Source organism: Hypoxylon fragiforme (assembly GCF_022984875.1).
Source record: "Hypoxylon fragiforme strain CBS 206.31 chromosome Unknown GGS25scaffold_1, whole genome shotgun sequence".
NCBI classification, from domain to species: Eukaryota; Fungi; Ascomycota; class Sordariomycetes; order Xylariales; family Hypoxylaceae; genus Hypoxylon; species Hypoxylon fragiforme.
The window spans coordinates 3,100,787-3,121,689 of NW_026054756.1; the positions used below are offsets into that span (position 1 = coordinate 3,100,787).

Sequence of the window (20,903 nt, forward strand, 5' to 3'; positions counted from 1 at the left end):
GTGGAGGGGCAGAAACTAAATTGTTGTCACTGGTGATAAGACCCCTAACTATACCCTGCAAGGCACACTACTGTAACCTTCAACCTTGACTACATGTGTTAGATGTACTTTTACTACTACTGCTACTATGTGCGACCTGCATATTATATGCATCAACATTGAAGTAGCATGTAAGCATATAAAGAACCAGGCTCGGGAAGTAGCTATAATAACTTCTAAAGCTGTAAGTAATTGTTCAATATCTCAAAGATATAAAGACTCATGCTTACTTTGTTTAGCAATAGGTAGGTATGTCAAGAACTAGACTTCTTTGCTCACCCAACAAACAGAATGCTGGCATTCATTTGCAGCCATGGATCGGTGGAAAACGAGCATATTTTGGCCATGTATCCAAACGAAACCAAACTCTTAATACTATTATCACTGCTACTTATTCTTATTCTTCTTCACTCCTTTTAAATAGCAATTCCTTTATGATTTCTGGGCGTTTTGCCAGGTTTGATACCTCGCCATTCTTGTCTACATCTAACCTTCATCTTCACCTCCCCCACAGGCCTTATAGCTCATCCACGGCTATGCCGACTACACCAAAAACACTCAAAAAGGCGAAGGATACATCGGATAAGATGGAAGGTCTAATGAGCAACCTCGACATCATAAAGGAGGCAGATTCGTGAGTGGAAATTTCGCTCATATGGATGAGAAACCAAGAATGGGGAAAACCAAAAAAAGAAAAGCTAAACAAATGCCGATGGGAGTATAGCTTTCCTCACGTCGAAACGGAGCTACAGGCATTCCGGGCCCTCACCAGCCGCTTGTACAAGTTCATCTGGGAGGAGGGACATACAATGTTAGGCTACATGATGGAGCCCGTCGTCCAGCAGCTGCTAGCGACGCCTCAGTTCGTTCGCGGCCCAGTTATCGTAGATGACGATGCGCGTACTGTACGCGCCTTCACCTACTTGGAACCCGAGTGGAAGAGGACCTCGCGCATTGCCATGACAACGCGGTACTGGCGGGACCATGGAATTTTCGATACTCTGAAGGGCTGGAGAGATGAAGATTGGCCTGTCTACGACCATGCTGGCAATATCCTGTTCAGCGTCGAACGCAGCGCCATAGGATTGTTTGGGGTTATGCGGTATGGCGTGCACTTGACGGCTTACGTCCGAGACCGCCAAGTACCCTACGGCATGAAGATCGTCGTGGCCCAGCGATCGCCTACCAAGGAAACCTACCCCAACATGCTGGACAACAGCGTTGCTGGCGGCCTGAGGACAGGCGAGAATCCGTTTGAATGCATAATCCGTGAGGCTCACGAGGAGGCCGGCATCCCTCCACGGTTCATGCGTTGTCATGGCGTATTTGCTGGTAACGTTACATACATGCACATCGCGGACGAACGGTCTGGAGGCGAAGTTGGTCAGATATATCCTGAGATGCAGTGGATCTTTGATGTTGAAGTACCAGCAGACTTCAAGCCTAAATCCTATGACGGGGAAGTGGCCAGGTTCTACCTATGGACGGTGGACGAGGTGAGGGAGAAGCTCGCGCAAGGCCTGTTTAAGCCTAACTGTGCGCTGGTCCTCTTAAACTTCTTGATGCGCCACGGAATCATTACGCGAGACAACGAGCCCGACTACAGTGAGATTCTATGCCGAATGCACCGAAAGCTGCCCTTCCCGATGAAATGCTAAGCTGCCCCCCGTTCTCTCTCGAAACCCCACCCTTCATCACGTCTTCTTTTTGCTCTTCTGCTTGAAAATAGTGTTGCCTAAAGTACCCAGATGGGGGAGGCCATTATGGGTCTATAAACGTTTATAACATATGTAACTAGCTTGCTCATAGAAGGGACGCGCCAGGATTAGTGGTTGTGCTTTAGCGATCGAAGTACTATTATCTGCTCATTGCGCCTTTGTCCCTGTTCTCTTTTCCTTTTTTTTCTTCCACTTTCCGACTTCCTGGTCCTATCTGATTCGTAATTCGTCGTTAAATTAGTTGATGGAGGGGTGGGTATATACTAAGAAGTATTGCGCGATCATTTCTTGACCAGCAGGTAGGTGTTGTCGACACGCAGCGGTGTCAGCTTCTTGTATGGGCCCTCAAGCATCATCAGTAGGCCGCCGAAGGAGATGTAAGCTCGGCTGGACGAGGCGGTGCGGGTTAGTGAAGGTTCTAACTGATATTTCTTATTTGAAAGGGTGAGGTGGGGGTGAGGATCAAAGAGGAAGAAAAAAGAAAAGAGAAAGGAAAGAAAACTCACATAGTCTGGCCATCCGCACCATCCTCAAACTTATAGATCTTTCCGTGGCAGACGTAGTCATACATGTCAGCGAGCGAGCTCTCGCCGCGGACGTGGCGCCAACCCTTGTCATCGTCGTCGTCCTTGGAGCCGTCTAAAGACAGGCTCGTGGCCAACACGACTTCGAGGTTATGTCCCACCCGCACAGGAAATAGCTCCGTGTTGATGTCGAGAGATAGCTGCGTCAGGTTGTCCGTCGAGGTGCCCCCGATACGTGCGACGCGGTCGTACTTGCTCTGGTCGTACGAGGTCACCGTGAAGGTGTCTTCGAAGAGTTGGGCGTCGCCCGCAGCTAGGTTGGACATTTTTGCTTTGGGCTTGATTGATTGTTGAATTGATGTGTGTGTGTGTGTGTGTGTGTGTGTGTGTGTGTGTGTGTGTATGTATGTGCGCGAAAGTGGTCTTGTTGACGTTGAATAGGTTGGTGGATGTGGGTGGTATATTTAGAGACGTTGAACTATTTTTTTTCTTTTTGCGAATAGAATTTGGGAAGCTTTTGCTAGGTAACTAACTAACCTAACTAGATGGATTTCTGCTGTTGAGTTTAAGTGCCTAGTGGATCGGTTCAAGGTTACCAAGGTAATGCGGGGTGGGCACGTACCTAGAAACGTACCTGCCGAAAGCGGTGAGATCACCTGTAAATTTGGGGTTACAGGGGGGCTTTGGCATTGCGGCTCTTGTTTAAACTTCAACAAAATGTTCTAGCAAACCTTTTATTATTGAATGAATGTTACCCAGCTCTGTGTCTTGTACGTAGGTAATGTGGAACCTTGCATCTTGCACTAACGCATATATATGAAAAATATCGATTTGGGTTACACGCTCATGTGCTCATCTTTTCATAGGGATATAAATATCGAACATCTTACTCTCCTGATTTTTATGATAGGGTCATGTCATTTAGGAAGAGAAACGCTGTCATCAGCAGCCCAAACGCAGCTGCCCAGGCGGCCCTGGCCAAGATCGAGAATGCGCCTACGCCCGGTGTTCGGCCATCTCCTCTTGATGGCCGACTAACTACTTCAACGGGCACGGCTTCACTAGATAGTCTCCTGGCTGGCCATGCTGGATTACCCCTGGGAACGTCGCTTCTCGTCGGAGAGCACGGCACCACTGACTTTGCCGGGGTCCTGCTTCGCTACTATGCGGCCGAGGGAATGGTTCAGGGGCACCAAATCCACGTTCTAGGTTTGCACGAGGGATGGCGTCATGAACTCCCAGGCATTGCTGCAGAAGATAAAAAATCGTCCAGCAAGGCGGATATAGCCTCAGATGAGAAGATGAAGATTGCCTGGAGATACGAGAGTTTGGCTACTGGAGGTGTTTCTAGGGACAGAAATGCGATCACACGACAAAGTAGCAGCTCTAATGGATCTACTACTTCCATATTCTGCCATTCGTTTGACCTTGCAAAGAAGCTTGGTCCCGCAGACGTCAAGGGACAGATTGGGTTCCATCCTTCGATGAGCATACCGAGCCTCACTCAAGCGCCAGAGGCGCTATCACCCCTCAAGAAATTTATCAAGGATATCACGCAGAAACTAATAAATTCACCACCGTCTTGGATCCACCGGATAATAGTCCCGGGTCTCTTGTCGCCAACTAGTTACTCGAGCTCTTCTGTTCGGCCTGAGGAGGTGTTGCAATTCTTACATGCTCTCAGGGGGCTGCTGAGACAGTACCCAACCAAGCTTACGGCGATAGTCTCACTGCCGCTCTCGCTCTACCCTCGTGGTACTGGACTTACCCGTTGGATGGAGCTGCTATCCGACGGTGTTATCGAACTCATCCCGCTCCAGTCTGGCGCAATACACGTCGCGCCCCCTTCTTCCTCCTCCAAATCAGACTCCAAGTCGGACGAGCAGACGCAAGGTCTCGTAAAAGTCCACAGTCTGCCGATATTCCACGAGAAGGGCGGAGGTTCCTCGGAAAGTAATTCTGCCCACGGAGATCTGTCGTTTAGTTTGAGCCGGTCCAAGGGCTTGGTTATTAAGCCGTTCTATTTACCTCCCGTAGGTGACGATGAGCAAGATAACAAAAAGGAGGGATCTGAAAAGGGAAGCATGGAATTTTGATCCTTTTTTTCTGTTTCAAATGCAAATGCGAATGCGAATCATCTAAGCAACATTTTATGATAATGTCGTTGCTTTATGATGAGGGAATATACGATTATACACGGTGCGAAATGCAGTTTATAGCCAGACTTTAATACGGTGTCTGGACCCACAACACAAGCACAAGCAAGCTAATCATCTAACTAATGAGCTTTCTCAATTTCTTTTTAAAGCTCGAACCAGAAAAAAAAAGTTCGTGATTTTTCATTAACAGTCAATATTTTTCAACACTCAACATCAAGAGCTGGTAAGTTCAAAATATTCCCCCATTTTCCTTTGCAAAACACACACTGTTCGAAATGATTACACAACTCATCTGTCAATCCACTGAAATAAAACAATGTTGATAAAAACCTTCCGTGTCTGGAAATTTATGATCGTCCAACCTATATCTTATTATACCTTGTTGTCTCACAAAAACCTTTGACAATGTATCGAGACTGACTCACTCCCTACTTAGATTCCACAAGATGGCTGCTACTATAAAACGCCCCGCCGTGCGGATCTCCAAGGTCGGCGGCAGGTACCTGCTCTTTGACATAGACGACGTCATGTACCTGCGCCGGAGCCACAACATCTGCTCCGTCTTCGTCGGCACCATCCCCCAGAACCCGCAGCAGAACATCTTCATGGGCCTCCCCATCGAGCTGATGCCCGAGGAGGCCCAGGTGCTCGTCGACAAGAACGTAGGCCTCATCGTAGACGACGCCGCCTTCCACCCTGCGCGACTAGCCGGCCTCGACGAGCCCGCGCGTCGGCGGTACTTGCAGACGGTGAAAGCCGAGGGCAGGAAGGCGCAGCAGGCGGCTGTTGAGAGTAAGCAGAACTACCAACCGCGCGTATCATCGAAGAAGGGGGAGAAGAAGCAGCAGACAAAGGCAAAGTCCAAAAAGGTAGAAGCAGAAGAAGAAGAGGGTGAAGTATTATCATTATCAAGCGAAGCCGTTGCTCCCGCCGAGTACAGCAGCCTCGAAGCAGGGGACGGCGACGACAACGAAGCCAATGCTAGTTTGTTCGGCCCACCCTCCCCCACAACCCCCAAACAACAACCTCCCAAGCCAGAAGAGCCTTCAGGGTATGCGATAACCCCCACAACCAGCAGCCTTCTCCTCCCTCATCTCCCTTCCCCTCCCCTATCACCCCCAGACAACGATGGCGACGAAAACAGTGCTCAAGCCTCCTCCATCGACGTGCCCCCCTCATACCCCCTATACGCCCACCTGCAGGACCGCGGCTACTACATGATGCCCGGCCTGCGCTTCGGCTGCGACTACAACGTCTACCCCGGCGACCCCCTGCGCTTCCACAGCCACTTCCAGGCCACCAGCTACGGCTGGGACGAGCCCGTCGCCATGCTCGACCTCGTCGCCGGCGGCCGCCTCGGCACCAATGTCAAGAAGGGTTACTTGATTGGCGGCGCTGTGGCGGCTGCTGGTGGGAGTGAGGGAGAGGGTGATGGTGATAGTGATAGTGGTAGTGGTAATCCTAATGCGCCGCGAGCCAGAGCCTTTTGTATTGAATGGGCGGCTATGTAGAGAGAGGAAAAAAAAAAAAAAGGACATTAGATTATAAATGTAATGGCACCATGCCCAGCGAAGGTAGGTAGTAATACAAGTAATGCATACCTATAACAACAAATCCTCGTTCGAATACTACTACCTACGCACGTCATGTATGGGGCCTTATACCGACATCTTAGAATCTGAATTGATGCATGATAGATGGATGGATGAATGGATAGGCACCTAGGTAGTAGGTAGTGTAGGAAAAAAACCAAACACAACATCACTTATGGTCTGGTCTACTCAAGGAAACGCAAGGCACCATGAAAATAGAAAAAGTGTAGGTAATAAACCCTCAAAATTTATTTACAACGAACTGCAAAAAAACAAAAAAAAAATGCAAATTACAAACTAACCTAAAACCCTCTCTCCTTCTCCCAATCCCGGAATACAGCGAGCGCAACACTGGCGCAACGCAACCCCTTTCTTTCCACACTCCCCCGACCCTTGCTTCCCTCCCTCCCTCTCTAAACGCCTGTCCTGATTGAGTTACTTAGGTAGGCACTCATCATATCGTGGTGATGTATGTATGTATGTGTATATGTATGTGCGGATGCAAGTATGCAAGTATGTAGGTAGGTAGGTATGAAGGCATGTAACATGTGTGAATGTGTACCTAGGTATGTAAAGGTGGTTGGCACCCAAGTCTCGCACGCAATGCTGAAAATTAATCGATTGATCAAACAAGGAATGAATAAATGCCATTAGACAACAGTAAAAAGAAACAAAAACCATCGTCAAGGCACGTAAATACGGCTAAAGCTAACCACCTCCCTACGACAACAAACGCATTTATCAAAGTTGTTCATAGCAAGGGTGACGCGGCACTCATCACATAAACTGAGGCACCGACAAGGCCAAACGATGATCTTGCGAGATGCCGAGTGGCACACAACACACTGGGGCCCGCCTCTATCGTCTTCATCTTGGTTGTCACCCTTATCGAGCAGCTCTCTTTCTCGCGCCGTCTCCGTCCGCCGCGTGATGATCAGGTCCTCGAGGAGTTCGGCTTCGTCCTCGTCGGAAAGCTTGCCCCTTTTGAGCTGATTCGGGAAAAAGAGGCGCCCGCGTTGGTTTTGCTGCATACGCGCGTATTGTGAACGCGTCACTATGCGATCGCTGGACAAATGTGCAGCGAGCGCATGCGCTTCGCGACGTTCCTCGGGACTTGTGGGGTGAAGCAGTCTGGCAAGATCATCCATCGCCAGGGGCTGGTCGAAAGGACTTGCCTCACGTGATATTGAAATCTGCCTTGAGTTCTGTGTAGGTGTTCTTTGACCGTCTTCATACTCCATGTCGTCTTCATCAATCCACTGATCATAGTCATCTTCGTCTCCCGTTACGCTATTGATCATGCTTGTCGTATCCCATTCATCGTCACTCTTGTTTGGTTGCCACTCCCCACTCCTATCCACCGAACCCCATAAATCACCGTATTTCCAGGTAGAGTACAATCGCGCATCTATCTCCTCATCAGAGAGATTCGCCGTTTCAGGCGCTGATCTTAGACGCCGCCGTATCTCAGCTTCTACATCGGCTGTCTCGTCGTTATAGAGTCTGCTGCCCCTGCCGTATCGACTGAGCAGTACGGGGCGCCCCGGATTGGCGGGCTGCTTCTCCTCTTTCTTGTTTTGCTTGGGGAGACGACAGAGCCACAATAAGAAACGAGGCTGGGTCCTAACTCCCAAACGCGAGAGTGCCTTGAGCATAAGTAACGCGGCCCATCGCAGAAGGAGCTTGTTGATGTTCATGATAAACTCCAACGCTAAGAGCCATCGTGAGCTACGCTCAGTAGCACCAACTCCGTCTTTAGCCCGCTTCTCCCCAATACGTGACTTCGGAATTTTTTGTGCTGCTCGTTCTCTTGCGTAGCCATTTGATGCCCCAAGTTGCCCTTCCTTGATCGGTATTAACCCTATAGTCCCTACCGAGTCATAGCGCGAAGCTCCTAGCCCTGAGCCGGCCCATTGCATGTGTAGAGATTCAAGTTCTTTTAGTCTGTCTTCTTCGAGCCAAGTACGGCTTTTTAAGTTGATGCCCCTGTCTTCGTTAAGATAGACGGCCTCGCTAGCCATAGTTATAACTCCAAAGCCTGTTCTCAGTAATGCAGTGTAAAAGTCCATCTCACGAGAGATGCGAATGTCAGACAGCGAGATGTTAGCTTGCATGTTCTCGTGTGCCAGTGAGAGTCGCTCTCGGAAGGACAGTCGTCGCCCTGTAACATTCCATCGATCGGGGGGCTCTAGAGCCGACAAGAGCAAGGCAACAGCGTATATGCCGAAGCAGATCAATGTACCAGTGAATACCATGACGTGAGGGATAAATCCAATGATGCAGACGGTAGGAAATCGGAAGAGGCCCATACTTGAGGGGTTATCGAAGGTGAAGTCTAGAGCTTCTATCACAATACTTCCCATGAAACACAAGGCCCAGAAGCCTGTACTAACCAACCGATATTTACTCTGCAAGCCAAACACTCCCAACACGTGGCTAGTGATATGGCTCATAGCTGTAAGGAAAGCCACAAGGAGAACCTCGGGCGGGGTATTGACCCGTTTCATAATCATAGATCTGGAGATGGCGATACCGGGCCCGGATGCTTGTTGATAGGTCACATTAGAAGCAGTATTACTAGAAAATAGGCCCCAGCCTAGCTGGTTGCTAATGGCAGCATCGGCTTCGGCAAACGCGAGCGAGTGTTCGAAAAGCGTCATTCCCGTTTCGACGGCGACTTGGCGCCCTTGAACCGCGCATGAAATTGTCTCCAAGAAATGGCTCAGACATAGTGTCCCAAATAGAGGCCATAGCAATGATAGGGAACCTTGCAGCTCGTTCGAATAATCGTGGGCACTTGGAGGAATCATATTAACAGCGCGGCAACTGTCATAGTCGGTAGCGCCGAGTAGCAAGACGGTGCTCAGACTATGTAGATATCGCGAGGGTTGGGCGAACATAAGGTCCGATGTCTTGCTCGCATTGGCCCAGCGCAACTCGGCGAAGTCGGGAGAAGTTTGGCATTGTATGGATTGCAAGAGCTGGCGGGCTTGGTACGCGAAGAGAAGGATAGGTAGGAATCGAAGGAAGAGTCGAACGGGCCACGTCAGATATAATCTCCTTCGTGAGGCTGCAAAGATATGTGTGCGGTTAAGGATGATAGCCTGGACCAGAAGTGGATATTAGTAATCTCTCGACATTGGTAAAGAACAAAGAGCAGATAACATGCCATAGCAACACAGCAAAGCGCCCATTTACTTGTCGCGTAACTAAAGACGCTTCCTAAACCTTTGGCTCCATCAGACGAGAATTTGGAAACCAAGACGGCGGGGTCCTGGTCCTCATTCTCCAACACGTTCGCGGCATCTACGGCATCAGAGATTGCCTCCGAGACTGCCTCCGAGACCTCTGTAAGCATTTCGGAGGTAGCGGTACTGAAGAGATACTCTGGAGAAGTTGGATCAGCTATGACACGTTGTTTAAAGCCGTCGATGGTATCGGGAATGGATATGCCGAGTCTAGTTAGCATCCTAGGTCCGGCTAGAATTAGATCCTCGAGGGATGGGGCGTATCTTGTGACGTTGTTGACAGAATATCTAAAATGCTGGACGGTCCAGGCCGTAATGTTATGCCAGACGCTCGAATTATCAAAAGCCGTAGGTGCTGGGGCGGCGGATGCACCTGGCGATGCCATTCCTTGAAATGCTTCGCCTGCTTCGCCTGCTTACTTGGCGTACTTATGTTAGGAGATCTCAACGAATGTCCGGGTAGTATCAAGTGGTATCAAATGGGCGCCCGATACTCCGAGCCGGCCGGGATGTGATTTGCAGCAAGGACTCCCAATCAGAGGTCAATGTGCCAGACAATTAGAGGTCTGAAACACGTAGATTGTACATATTCATAATGGAGCCTTACCAACTCCCCAACCATAGAAGAGTTCAAATGTTTGTTTTAAGAATGAAGTGAGTGCTATTTATGGATCGAATCTGGATATGTATGTACATATGTATTATGTAACTCAAGTACATAACTAATCCAATCTAATTAAGTTCAACCATTGCATCTCCATTGCATCCGTAGATCCCTTGAGCCTGCCATCATAAGCCTGTACTTTTAATAGAATGCTACTTTAATAAAGCACTCCGCGTAAGTTACGGGTAGGTGCGTAGGTGCGTTTCCATCATATTGTAGGGATCTACATAACTACATGTACCCACAAATACCTAAGCACCCCTGAAATACTAAGTACTGAGTACACTGTAGACTCTGGAGTCTGTACAGGCTTATGTACCTTATCACTGCACATGTGCATAATCCACTTCAATCAGATTAACATGATATTTAGAGATCCCTCGTGGCGCGTCATGAGCTTTAACTAGGTATTAATCTTCATTTGAATAGGTAAATTTGAATTCAGTTTTGACAGCTTCTAGAATATGTCTGTGCTTTGTCATGACTATCTAACTAGAAACTTGAATTTGCCAGTGTGCTATTTTCAGGCTAGGCTTACACTCTACATAACCTCTCACAAGAGTCACAACCCAAGAGTGTTAGTGAGATTTAAGGCCTCGGCTGCTCGTACCGGCGTTCATATGCAGGCCGACGTACAATCCACTAACCTCGTAGGTTTATTGCCAATCGAGTGACTCTGCCAACCTCTGTTACTTGGCTTATCCGTCGTCAATGCATATCCCTTCGATAGGGTACTAGCATCGTTAGGTTGAGGACTTCTATGAAGCTTGGCACATTCTCATCGTATGAAAAGTGTCATCTTATATAGCCAATATCATGATCTGAAAATCACTTACTCCTATGGAATCACAGCCTTAGCTTGATTATATCACCGCCTATCCAGGCAGGCTTCAGCATATAGGAGAGTATCCTCTTAGGTAGGTATCCACCCAAGTCAATTAGGATTTCAGCTTCGCACCTGACACGCAACAAATGCTCTGTGGTAGCGTTGGTTAGGCTCAGGAAGGGGTCTGCCCTTGAGGAACCATCTCATGTAGGGCTTTGACGAGAACACGATTCGCACTCTTGCAAGCCACCAGACTTCTCTCGACCATGGCATCATAAGCCAGAGCATCCGCCTCAGGCAATTGGCCTTTGAACCAAATATTGGTCACTTCGTCTCTCGTTGGTAGGTATGCGACACAGCATGCGGCAAGTATCTTGTGGTATGAGGCGACGTCAGGGTCAAGTACGATGGATGGCTGGCTCTGCGCCTCTTTGGCTACTAGAGCCGCAACGCCTCCGGAAACGGTGTCTACGCAGTCGATGCCTGCATCGGCGATAGCAGCCGAAGCAACAGTAATACAGCCGCTCAGAACGTTCATCATATCCCAACCCTCATCCTTATCGTAGTCAGGGGAATCGCGATCTTGATCTCCTTCGATTATAGTAACGATGATATCAACGCCACTTTTAGGCCAACGATCTGCGATGATCGCCCCTCTTAGTGCCGTCTCTAAATGGACTCCCAGGTCTCTCTCGCTCGAATCGCGTACATAGCCGCGTCGTTGTCTTGTTGCGAAAGGTGCGAATTTAACGTGGGTCGAGAGGATGATGTGAGGGGAGAAAGGTGCTGATCGCGGAAGGGCTCGAGGACCGTGGACAGTGCACGTAAGCTTCAGGCTTGTGCCAGAAGGACTATCGGTATTGGTGTCTTCAACTTCCAGATACGCGGAACCAGAAGCCGAAGGAGTCACTCCCGTCTTCAAAACTATATTCAATTCGTGTTAACTCAACCAAATCACACCCGAACAGCATCCAAAAACCTACAGATCTTTCGAATGGCATCGTCGTTTGGGCGTTCTATCGCTCTTTTTACCAGTGGCGTATCATATACGGGAGGAGTTGTCTTCCCTACCGGACCATTAATTCGTCTTCGATCCATGATAGTCGTCTAGTTTCAGCAATCCAAAGCGAACGAATTGAAACTGTAAGAGCTTATAGAAGCTTTAATGTTGTTAGTACATAAGTCTGAACCTCAAATTGAAATTTCCAGCGCAAGCAGAAAATTGTCCCACTGTCTAGTCTGTACGCTTCAAGGTTTAACTACACACTGCGGTAGCAGTCCCGCACCTTAGCTTGAGCACAGACCAAGACGGTATCAAGTGCCCCGTCTTCCGAAGATTTTATTTCATTGACCTTCGAAATCAAATTTTCTTCTCTCCCAATCTCAACACAGAACATCCAAACATTTATTCCAAACCTTCCACATTCAACGCCCATAAATGCACAGAATTTGCAGCATTATGACCAAACATACTATCTAATTATGGGCATTGCAAAGTGTCTTTGGGATTTAATGAAAGCTTTCGAATCTGTTGCCTGGATACTGTATAGCGCATCACAAGTGTCGATGCCGCTCTGAAAATTCCCTTCAGCAACCCAACTTATGATCCAAACGAAGCATCTGTCTGGTAAGATACTCTCACCCTCTTTGCTCCTCCTGGACACTTTACCTACAATTCCCCAGTACAAATCATTGCTACTGATGATCACAATACCACTGTTCACCGCGATCACCTGAGCGTCAGAACAACATGCACTACCATCTGAAGCTTCAACCTCACTACTGCCTGTGACCTTGCTATTTAGGGTCTTCGACTAACAGTACTTATAGGAAACACAATGTCCCCATTTTCCCTATCTAACAATGACTGCGCTTAGGAGCATATAGTCTTGGTAAGTCATTTCTGGCTTTTCTGTCCTTTTTATTGTCCATGATGAATACCTTTATTCAGTTCTGCTTCTGAACCGCATGAAGACACCCGTTTACCAAATAAACATATATTCTGATTACACAATTATGTGCCATGTTTTATATCTGTCCCTGTTACTAGTTGACAAAGCTAACACATAAAAGTTTTATAGGTTATTGACGTTTGATAGCATCGATGGTCTAAAACTTGTTAGGTGTAAGTCACACTCTACCTATTACACACTTTCCCCTCCACCACCTCTTTATCTGTCATGATGAAAACTGTTTATCCATTCAACTATATCACGGCGAGTCGAGCCACCCTCCCGCACCGTAGCTATCCTTTTGGGTATGTGATGATTGGTTGTGGAGTTTCCACCATGTAATTCTGGCTTTTGTGCCCTCGATCTTTGAAACTCGTCTTGAGGTTTGGGGTGAGAGGGCCGACTCACGTGAATGAGTAAACTGGTTTATCTGAACTTTCACCTGTCTACCAACTTATTGTATCTTGCGTTTGAGCATTACTGACCAGCGCTATAGATTGTTCATTGCATCTTTACAATACAGACTCGATTGCTCCATGTAAGTCAAAGTTAAGTATGCTTGTAGCCCCTTATCACATAGACTAGGCAGCTCACGTAGACTCGGTCTCGGTCCGAGGCTTTTCAATAAAAATATATACATTTGATACATTATATCTTTCAAGACTTCTTATGCACGAAAGTAGCACTGGCTTGATGGTTAGGGAAGATTAAAGTATCTGCAACCACGACGTTTTCTCTCCTGCCCGCCACGAATACGACTACCTCAGCAATGTCGTCGGGAGTTAATGGCTCACAACCACTGTATGAAACAAAGCATTAGTAGCTGCAAGAGTTATCATTTCCAACAGCAAAGTAAGGTACTTACGCATAAACGGCATCTGCCTTCTCCTTGTCGCCGTAAAACCGTACAACCGAGAATTCCTATATGAAACATTCTGCCTTAGCCACAAGACGAGAGACGAAGAAATTGTAAAAGAAAAAAAACATACAGTCTCAACCTGGCCCGGATCGACCTCGAGCACGCGGACTCTCGAGGCGATGAGCTCCTTGCGCAGGGACTCGGTGAAGCTGCGGACGGCGGCCTTGGTGGCGCAGTAGATGGCGCCGCCCGGGTAAGGCTCGCGGCCGGCGATGCTGCCGATGTTGATGATGTCGCCGCGGCCGCCCTCGGGCCGCGCGAGGAAGGTGGGCAGCACGGCTTGCGTCATGTTGATCAGCCCCGTCACGTTCGTCGCGAACATGACGTTCAGGTCCGCCTCGGCGATGGTGGGGGCGCGGGCTACGCCCTTTACGAGACCGCTGGGGTGGGTTAGTTAGTTAGTTAGTTAGGGTTAATTCCGCAGACGCAAAGACAATCTGGGAAGAGGGAAGGGGAGGGGGAAAGCTTACGCATTGTTCACCAGCACGTCGATTTCGCGGAACTCCTCGGGCAGGCTTGCGAGGAAACCCCGAACCTCGTCGGGGTTGCTGACGTCGAGCTTGACGGGCAGGACTTTCACGCCGCCGTTGGTCTCGGCGGCGATGTCGTCCGCGATCTGCCGCAGGGCGTCGATGCGCCGCGCCGTCAGCACCAGCTTCAGCTCGTTCTGGGGCGCCGTGCGCGCGAACTCGAAGGCTGTGCTGCGGCCTATGCCCGACGAGGCGCCGGTTATCACGATGGTTTTGCCGGAGAGGCGCTTGGCTACGGCGGAAGACATGGCTCTTTTCCAAATGTGGTTGTGGATGTGGATGTGGTTGGTGTTGGTGTTGGTGTTGAGGTGGGCTTGGAGTGGCCGCGCAATGATGGGTTGCGACGGAGATCTAATAGGTCCTGGGGAGAGTAGTGCAAAGTGCCGGAACGTTGAGAGGGCCGTTCGCAGGATGGGCATGTGGGAATTTAGGGGGGGATATTCTATGAAGGGTTACTTTTAGGGTACTTATGAGAGAATATATAGTAGTAATAGGGACTATGTAGGCAGGTATGAGTCTTAAATTAAATTTTATATTGTAGCATCGCTGAGTTGCCGAATCGCCGCGATGATGTGCTCAACCCCGCCGTTGGTAGAAAAAGCTGCCCCGCCGATAGCTCCCGGTTTTTGTAGTATTTTACTACTAGTACTTCGTAGTAGTGCAGTTCGGTTCAGTTCAGTTCAAAGCGTTAATGATATGTATGTCTGGGGGAGAGGAAAATAGCATTGATATATTGATATACAGAGTTCAATTGGAAGGAGAGAAAATATAATAACTCCTCGATAGCAGTCGAGTCCTGCATGGCTGATAGTTAGATGATTATCCATTACACATACCTAGTGAGTGATTAAAGTGATTAAAGTAGAGGAGTGAATGGATAAGAATTATGCAAAAAAGAAAGTCATTGAGTGAGGAAGGCCCCGCCGAGGATTGAACTCAGGTCTCAGGAATTTTTCTTCAAAATCCTGCGTGCTAACCACTACACTACGCGGCCGTTGTTGAATTTTCGTCGTTAATTTCTACCTATGTTCCTAGCTTCCGGCCTTACGTAATGCACCTTTTCTTCATTTTTTCTGTCATCTCAAAAAAAAAAAAAGAAAAAAAAAAGATTCTCAAAAACATGAAGGCTCCACCACACTTTACCTTCTAACCTTAGTCTGCTAGCGTATGTTCCGTTATATGATACTGTCATGTTTGCCTTTATTACGCTTTCATCTTTTCATCTTTTTGTAATCCTCTTACATGTCCATTCGTATTACAGTATTCACAATCTAACTACCTAGCTAGAGAACCTACTCGTTTCCAAGCCATGTGCTTATCAACTCTATCGCTTTGCCATATTCCAAAGCAACACTTTTTTTCGGCTCGATAGGCGGTGGTTTGTCCCATGCATCCCTTTCTCCGTCCACCACTCGAACACTCACAGGTTTACCTCCAGTCATCATTCTTTTCTCAAATGCATGCCCTTCTGCAAGCGCCATATCATATTCACACATACACATGTGGATAGGCGGTAACTGGTCCAGCATCTCGGCAGGCATGAGGCCAGGGGAAAGTCTCAGGTCATCTCGTTTGCCTTGCAAGAGCACTGAACGTAGGTAAGATGCATCGGACAAGTCTGTCAGGCCACTCGGGAGAGTCAAGTCAGGTCGTGGGCAGGCTTCGCGTTTTGTACTGCGATCGATAGTACAGTCCAACAAGGGGCAATACAAAACGATGCCAGCGATACGTGGGAGGAGAGACGGAAGCTGGTAGCTCCATCTCTTCGGCTCTTGTAGTACTATCCAGCTACTCATGGCCAATGTGGCGCCGACCGAAAACCCGGTAAGAATGATGCGATTTGCTTCGACGTTGTACCTGTCGCCGAGAGCAAATATTTGTAAGATTGCATCAATGCAATCCTCGACTGGTGCTGGGAACGGATACGTCGGGGCAAGACGATAATTTACGGAGAACACCACGGCGTCAAGGCCTGCTACGAGTGCATCGGCCCATCGGACATCATCCGTTCCTTCTCCAAACACAAAACCACCACCATGAAAATTAATTATCGCAGGCCGTTTTCCCAGTCTGGGAGACTCTGGGCTCTGCGCTGATCTCCATACATCGACACGTATCTTCTCCTTGCCACGCCATTCCCCCAATGTAGAATCAAGCCATATCGTCTCGGTTGCGGTGGAAGAGAAGCGGTTGGCCCACCTGGAGATGAAATTGGCACCTGTGCGGACAGCAGAAGCATTGGCTGAGTGTAGCCCTTCCGGACCTTTATCTGCGGAAATTTCACAGTCTGCCTCCCCATCAGACTGCCCGATATGAAGCGAAGTTATGCTATCACCCGCATCGCTAACATCATTAACCATTCTATGATGGATCACAACGATTGAAGCGATCAAATATTTTGGAAGAACAGCGAATGTTCAATAATGTTAGAACTTGGTAGGTAAGTCCGGTTGTGAGATCTAAACTACATACCAGGCTATGTACTTATTTGCCTACATAGTGGTAGGTAAGTACTTACATAAGGCGATAGACTATACTAACCAACACCGTACGCGACGATGACGGTATAACCACGCCATTCACGAATGTATGGGGAAATTAAGAGGCGATCAAGACTTACGGCATTGCCTCCTACAAGCCTTACTGGTAGCCTGGCTTTCCTCTCCCCTCTCGCTAGGAGGGTTTAGACTCGATGTCCTGCTTTTACAGAATCCTTCAAATGAAGATGCAATCATGGAATGGAGCAATTTAGAATTACGTAAGCACTGCACTTCAACAATATCAATCTTGACGTTTTGTTTGATGGTCATGTGATCCTACTTAGTCTACTAAACCAACCATCGCCAGCCCCTTTTTCATTTATCTTCGGAATCTTTCTGGTATTTTGGATTGCATCTTTGGCTCTATGGAATGTTGGATAGAACAAACCAAAGGAGAATCTCAAATATTATATCGACTTAGCGCTATCTATCATCAATTCCTTACTCTCCCTTCTGAGGTTGAATGGTATTCTTTCCCTGCTGTCCTCTTGCAAGGGTTCTCATTATCCCCAGTAAGGATGTATAAGAACGAACGCCTCGAAGGCGTCCCGTTCCGTGTTGTTATTAAATTGAGATTTAAATGATTCATGAAGGTTTTTTTTTACATAAAAGAAAAAGAATTATTCTTACGGCAGCGACACGGGAATGACAGCAAACCCGCATTACCTATGACAATGTGGCTTGAAGTTTAATACCTAATCCATCTTTTTCCTTTCCTCTTTTTCCATTACGAAAATTCCGAGATCCCGAGCCAAAGGCGGCATACCGTACATACCTATGCTGCATAATCCAAACATAAAATCAAAGAGTTAACTAACTAGAGGTCGCTCTCCTTCTCGCCCACGCGCGTCGGGGCGTTATTCCCGTAACGCCAACTCGCAAGCGATCTGCAAAAAAAGAAATCTCGGTATCCCTCGGGAAATTTGTTGGTTGCTGAGAGAGCGACAACAACATCCACAATCACAAACTGCGATTGGGGTAGTCACTTACGAAAGCCTTGCCGGTTGATCCGTCCGCCCCCAATATTCCGGTTTCTGGCCGCTGACAGGACGAGGAACCGGGGAGCTGAAGCTGGGACTGCTCTTCTGACCACACACAGTAGTTCGTGACAAAACTTGAAGCGGTAGGCAGGCAGGCAGGCAGGCAACGGCCCTGTTCCGGGTTTGCTACCTGCATTATAATGTGTGTGTGCTTAAACAATTGCAGATTCTAGAATTTTGCTGCTGAAACAAGTTGACCACCTACTTTACTTACTGCATGTAGGTAGGCGACCTACCGACCTACTGATGGTGCCGTAATCCCGAGTTCTCGGTGTAGGTAGCCCTGTCGAACTTGCAGGAGCTAGATAGGTGTGTGTGTGTGCACGAGTGTGTGTTCATTGAAGTAGGTATCTTATTTCATTTTTTCCCCTTGATGATGACGATGGTGATGAGTACGATTATGTATGTGTCCAAGCCTACCTGGAGGGAAAGTTTGAAATGGTTGTACGTCAGGGGTAGCAGGGACTTGAGGATATAAAAGCAGCATCAAGAAACCTTCTTCCTCTCACCCAAACTACTCACTCACTCTCTTGTCTTGGGGATCTCGTCACTGTACTACAGACAGATACAGCAAATAAACTCGAGATTCCTTCTTCTTGGATAGGCCTACATCTTTGAGTTCATCGCACTTATCAAAGCAAAGGACCTTGGAATTTAATCAGTCAATTATAGAAATAGCGATTGTCTGTCAAGATGAGATACTCAAGCAGTCTTCTGAGTGCTGGACTCGTCCGCTTGGCCCTCGGCCTTCCAGCGCCCCAGTGAGCATTTTACTACCTACCGAAGCACCAGTTGACATCACGCTAATACACACCGCAGGATGACGTACGAGGAAAACACGGGCAGCGTCGGTGGCGTCGACCCGCCCATCCCCACCTACTCCGGCGCCCCCGTAGGCGACCTGCGGGGGTCGACCAACCTGCAAGGCGGCATCGCGTCGCGGCCACCCGTATCCGGGGGCGACTCTGCCGCCGTCGCAGACCCGGAGCTAGTGAACGGCCAAGAAGCGGACGGCAAGCTGGGGCTGTACCTCGACTTCGAGAGCGCGACGTACCCGAACGGGCCGCAGCCGATCCGGGGCGACCGGGGCAACACGGACCCGGGCCCGCGGACGTACGAGTACGAGAGGCTGAACCCGGACATCTACGCGCCGCCCGAGACGGACCAGGGCACGGTGCCGCAGTCCATGTGGCCCCTGGGCCTGAGCCGGAACCTGTTCGGCACGGGCAAGGAGTCGGGGTGGACGAGGCAGCAGAACCAGGATAACCTCCCCGTGGCGTCGGCGATGGCGGGGGTCGATATGCGGCTTGCGCCGAATGCGTATCGGGAGCTGCATTGGCATACGGCTGGTGAATGGTGAGTGTTACTTCCTTCCTTTGGAGAGAGAGTGCCTGCTCTTGGTAGATATATAATAAAGACCACCTACGCTAACCACAAACACCCCACCAGGGCCCTAGTCCTAAAGGGCTCAGTCCGCGTCGCAGCCATGGACGAGAACGGCGCGACCTTCGTCGACGACGTGACTGCGGGCGACGTGTGGTTCTTCCCGCAGGGGGTGCCCCACAGCCTGCAGGCGCTGCACGACGGCTGCGAGTTCCTGCTCGTGTTCGACAGCGGCACCTTCTCCGAGTCCAACACCTTCCTCGCCACCGAGATGCTCCTGCGCACGCCCAAGTCCGTCTGGGCCAAGGACCTTGAGACCGATGTCAGCGAGCTTGATGATATTCCGCAGGATGAGAAATACGTGAGTTGTCTATCCCCCCCCCCTTTTTTTTTTTTTTTTCCTTTTTTTCTTCTCCTTTCTCTCCGTTCGCACGCCTTTGGAATGCAGATCAAGTACACCATAGGTAGCTCATAACATAACTAACCCAACCCCCCCAAGATCTTCAACGGCACCCCCGCCCCCTCCAACATAACCCTCCAAAACATCACCTCCCCCTCCGCCGGGTCCCTGTGGGGGTCAACGGGGTACACCTACCACTGGTCGCAGCAAGCCCCCCACACGACCCCCGGCGGCACCGTCAAGATCCTCGACCCCGCCACCTTCCCCATCGCCTCGCACTTCTCCGCCGCCCTCGTCGTGCTCTCGCCGGGCGCCATGCGCGAGGTCCACTGGCACACCGCCAGCGACGAGTGGAGCTACTTCCTGCAGGGCGCGGCGCGCATCACCGTGTACGGCGCGCCCGCCGCCTCGCAGACCTTCGACTTCACCGCGGGGGACGTCGGGTACATACAGCGGGCCGCGGGCCACTACGTCGAGAACACGGGCGACGAGGACGTCGTCTTCCTCGAGGTGCTGCTCGCGGACAGGTTCGCCGACGTCAGCGCCGCCCAGTGGCTCGCGCTCACGCCGCGCCAGGTCGTCAAGGACACCCTGAATCTGTCCGACAAGGTCCTGGATGCCTTGCCGAGGGAGAAGACGCTGATTAAACCGGGGAACTCGAATATGACTGCGCTCGCTGGTGGTGGTGATGGGAAGAATTAAAGAAAAAAAAAGGGGGGGAGGGTGCGAGAGTGGAGGTTGGCGAATAAGAGATAAGGGGGGAGGGGGGAGGAATCTGGGACATGTGTGGTGTAGATGGTCAGGTTATTAGGAGATGATTGGCTGGCTGGTCGTTTGTTTGTTTGTTTAATATTGGGGAATGATAGTACGATATTTACACATAGACGTTGGAAACTTTTTAATTTATTACCTCCTTCATCCAAGACTTTCAGATACCAATCTTCATTCAGTACCTATAAACTCTCGGCCGCCACCGGTTTACATCAAGCTTACTAACTACATACCTAACCTAACCTAGGTCACACAGGTGGCAGAAGGAAAAGTGATGCCGCGCAAAAACAACCATTTGCCCCTTAAATCTCACCAAACACTCCCGCCGAAGTCGCAAACTTGACAGCCAGCGACGTCACCGGATACGTCGCCAGATTCCATATTTGGGCATCCCACCCACTCGTATCGAACACGGCGGCCCATCCGCGGGGGCTCGGTCTCCGCAATAGTTGAGAAGAGAGCGGCCCAGTGCGTGAAGTCAGCGACGGCCAGGATCCCGATGTGCAGCTGCAGCAGTGGATGATGATGATGATGATGAAAGCTCCAGGATAGGAAGACGGACACCGTAGTTTAGGAACATGCCATAAGTGCTATAACC

At 49.4% G+C, this 20,903-nt stretch overlaps 10 protein-coding genes and 1 non-coding gene across 11 annotated transcripts; 5 read left to right on the top strand and 6 right to left on the bottom strand.

Moving 5' to 3' along the window:
- The first annotated feature begins 67 nt into the window (after window positions 1-67).
- GGS25DRAFT_46304 (NUDIX hydrolase domain-like protein) lies at window positions 68-2,174 on the top strand. Its single transcript, XM_049258947.1, has 4 exons — window positions 68-223; window positions 279-284; window positions 554-673; window positions 764-2,174. The coding sequence occupies exons 3-4, from the start codon at window positions 576-578 to the stop codon at window positions 1,695-1,697; spliced, it is 1,032 nt and encodes a 343-aa protein (XP_049121716.1). The 5' UTR covers window positions 68-223; window positions 279-284; window positions 554-575; the 3' UTR covers window positions 1,698-2,174.
- On the bottom strand, window positions 2,039-2,607 carry GGS25DRAFT_512528 (DNA-directed RNA polymerases I; the record flags this gene model as incomplete). The annotated part of the gene is made up of 2 exons (XM_049262794.1): window positions 2,039-2,144; window positions 2,264-2,607. The coding sequence occupies 2 exons, from the start codon at window positions 2,605-2,607 to the stop codon at window positions 2,039-2,041; spliced, it is 450 nt and encodes a 149-aa protein (XP_049121717.1).
- A 294-nt stretch (window positions 2,608-2,901) lies between these two features.
- GGS25DRAFT_46324 (PAXNEB-domain-containing protein) lies at window positions 2,902-4,868 on the top strand. Its single transcript, XM_049258951.1, has one exon. The coding sequence runs from the start codon at window positions 3,196-3,198 to the stop codon at window positions 4,375-4,377; it is 1,182 nt and encodes a 393-aa protein (XP_049121718.1). The 5' UTR covers window positions 2,902-3,195; the 3' UTR covers window positions 4,378-4,868.
- On the top strand, window positions 4,526-5,964 carry GGS25DRAFT_46307 (SEN34 subunit of tRNA-splicing endonuclease). Its single transcript, XM_049258948.1, has 2 exons — window positions 4,526-4,663; window positions 4,877-5,964. The coding sequence occupies exon 2, from the start codon at window positions 4,887-4,889 to the stop codon at window positions 5,949-5,951; it is 1,065 nt and encodes a 354-aa protein (XP_049121719.1). The 5' UTR covers window positions 4,526-4,663; window positions 4,877-4,886; the 3' UTR covers window positions 5,952-5,964.
- Window positions 5,965-6,458: 494 nt separating this feature from the next.
- Window positions 6,459-9,977, bottom strand: GGS25DRAFT_46321 (uncharacterized protein). The gene is made up of 2 exons (XM_049258950.1): window positions 9,202-9,977; window positions 6,459-9,136 (listed from the first exon to the last, which is right to left on the bottom strand). The coding sequence occupies exons 1-2, from the start codon at window positions 9,664-9,666 to the stop codon at window positions 6,716-6,718; spliced, it is 2,886 nt and encodes a 961-aa protein (XP_049121720.1). The 5' UTR covers window positions 9,667-9,977; the 3' UTR covers window positions 6,459-6,715.
- Window positions 9,978-10,360: 383 nt separating this feature from the next.
- GGS25DRAFT_471435 (exoribonuclease) lies at window positions 10,361-12,002 on the bottom strand. Its single transcript, XM_049259352.1, has 3 exons — window positions 11,754-12,002; window positions 10,781-11,694; window positions 10,361-10,678 (listed from the first exon to the last, which is right to left on the bottom strand). Exons 1-2 carry the CDS (start codon window positions 11,866-11,868, stop codon window positions 10,943-10,945), a joined length of 867 nt encoding a protein of 288 aa, XP_049121721.1. The 5' UTR covers window positions 11,869-12,002; the 3' UTR covers window positions 10,361-10,678; window positions 10,781-10,942.
- Window positions 12,003-13,379: 1,377 nt separating this feature from the next.
- Window positions 13,380-14,590, bottom strand: GGS25DRAFT_517234 (NAD(P)-binding protein; the record flags this gene model as incomplete). Its single annotated transcript, XM_049263348.1, has 4 exons — window positions 13,380-13,521; window positions 13,588-13,643; window positions 13,712-14,021; window positions 14,112-14,590. 4 exons carry the CDS (start codon window positions 14,588-14,590, stop codon window positions 13,380-13,382), a joined length of 987 nt encoding a protein of 328 aa, XP_049121722.1.
- Window positions 14,591-15,086: 496 nt separating this feature from the next.
- On the bottom strand, window positions 15,087-15,165 carry GGS25DRAFT_t2. Its single transcript has one exon. It is a non-coding gene; the product is annotated as a tRNA-Gln (tRNA).
- A 138-nt stretch (window positions 15,166-15,303) lies between these two features.
- GGS25DRAFT_46596 (Alpha/Beta hydrolase protein) lies at window positions 15,304-16,832 on the bottom strand. The gene is made up of 2 exons (XM_049258966.1): window positions 16,670-16,832; window positions 15,304-16,611 (listed from the first exon to the last, which is right to left on the bottom strand). The coding sequence occupies exon 2, from the start codon at window positions 16,529-16,531 to the stop codon at window positions 15,464-15,466; it is 1,068 nt and encodes a 355-aa protein (XP_049121723.1). The 5' UTR covers window positions 16,532-16,611; window positions 16,670-16,832; the 3' UTR covers window positions 15,304-15,463.
- On the top strand, window positions 16,647-17,065 carry GGS25DRAFT_46516 (uncharacterized protein). Its single transcript, XM_049258957.1, has one exon. The coding sequence runs from the start codon at window positions 16,761-16,763 to the stop codon at window positions 16,983-16,985; it is 225 nt and encodes a 74-aa protein (XP_049121724.1). The 5' UTR covers window positions 16,647-16,760; the 3' UTR covers window positions 16,986-17,065.
- A 1,379-nt stretch (window positions 17,066-18,444) lies between these two features.
- On the top strand, window positions 18,445-20,236 carry GGS25DRAFT_517236 (Bicupin, oxalate decarboxylase/oxidase; the record flags this gene model as incomplete). The annotated part of the gene is made up of 4 exons (XM_049263349.1): window positions 18,445-18,512; window positions 18,571-19,107; window positions 19,201-19,495; window positions 19,634-20,236. 4 exons carry the CDS (start codon window positions 18,445-18,447, stop codon window positions 20,234-20,236), a joined length of 1,503 nt encoding a protein of 500 aa, XP_049121725.1.
- Window positions 20,237-20,903: the final 667 nt, after the last annotated feature.

What these genes read in the sequence shown, in the direction of transcription:
- GGS25DRAFT_46304 (XM_049258947.1), top strand. Translation starts at nt 576, where the DNA reads ATGCCGACTACACCAAAAACACTCAAAAAGGCGAAGGATACATCGGAT. An exon ending in ATCATAAAGGAGGCAGATTC is followed by an intron (nt 674 to 763) that starts GTGAGTGGAAAT and finishes ATGGGAGTATAG; the next exon opens with CTTTCCTCACGTCGAAACGG.
- GGS25DRAFT_46324 (XM_049258951.1), top strand. Translation starts at nt 3,196, where the DNA reads ATGTCATTTAGGAAGAGAAACGCTGTCATCAGCAGCCCAAACGCAGCT.
- GGS25DRAFT_46307 (XM_049258948.1), top strand. Translation starts at nt 4,887, where the DNA reads ATGGCTGCTACTATAAAACGCCCCGCCGTGCGGATCTCCAAGGTCGGC.
- GGS25DRAFT_46321 (XM_049258950.1), bottom strand. Translation starts at nt 9,666, where the DNA reads ATGGCATCGCCAGGTGCATCCGCCGCCCCAGCACCTACGGCTTTTGAT. An exon ending in CGCTTTGCTGTGTTGCTATG is followed by an intron (nt 9,137 to 9,201) that starts GCATGTTATCTG and finishes CTTCTGGTCCAG; the next exon opens with GCTATCATCCTTAACCGCAC.
- GGS25DRAFT_471435 (XM_049259352.1), bottom strand. Translation starts at nt 11,868, where the DNA reads ATGGATCGAAGACGAATTAATGGTCCGGTAGGGAAGACAACTCCTCCC. An exon ending in CGATGCCATTCGAAAGATCT is followed by an intron (nt 11,695 to 11,753) that starts GTAGGTTTTTGG and finishes AATTGAATATAG; the next exon opens with TTTTGAAGACGGGAGTGACT.
- GGS25DRAFT_46596 (XM_049258966.1), bottom strand. Translation starts at nt 16,531, where the DNA reads ATGGTTAATGATGTTAGCGATGCGGGTGATAGCATAACTTCGCTTCAT.
- GGS25DRAFT_46516 (XM_049258957.1), top strand. Translation starts at nt 16,761, where the DNA reads ATGGGGAAATTAAGAGGCGATCAAGACTTACGGCATTGCCTCCTACAA.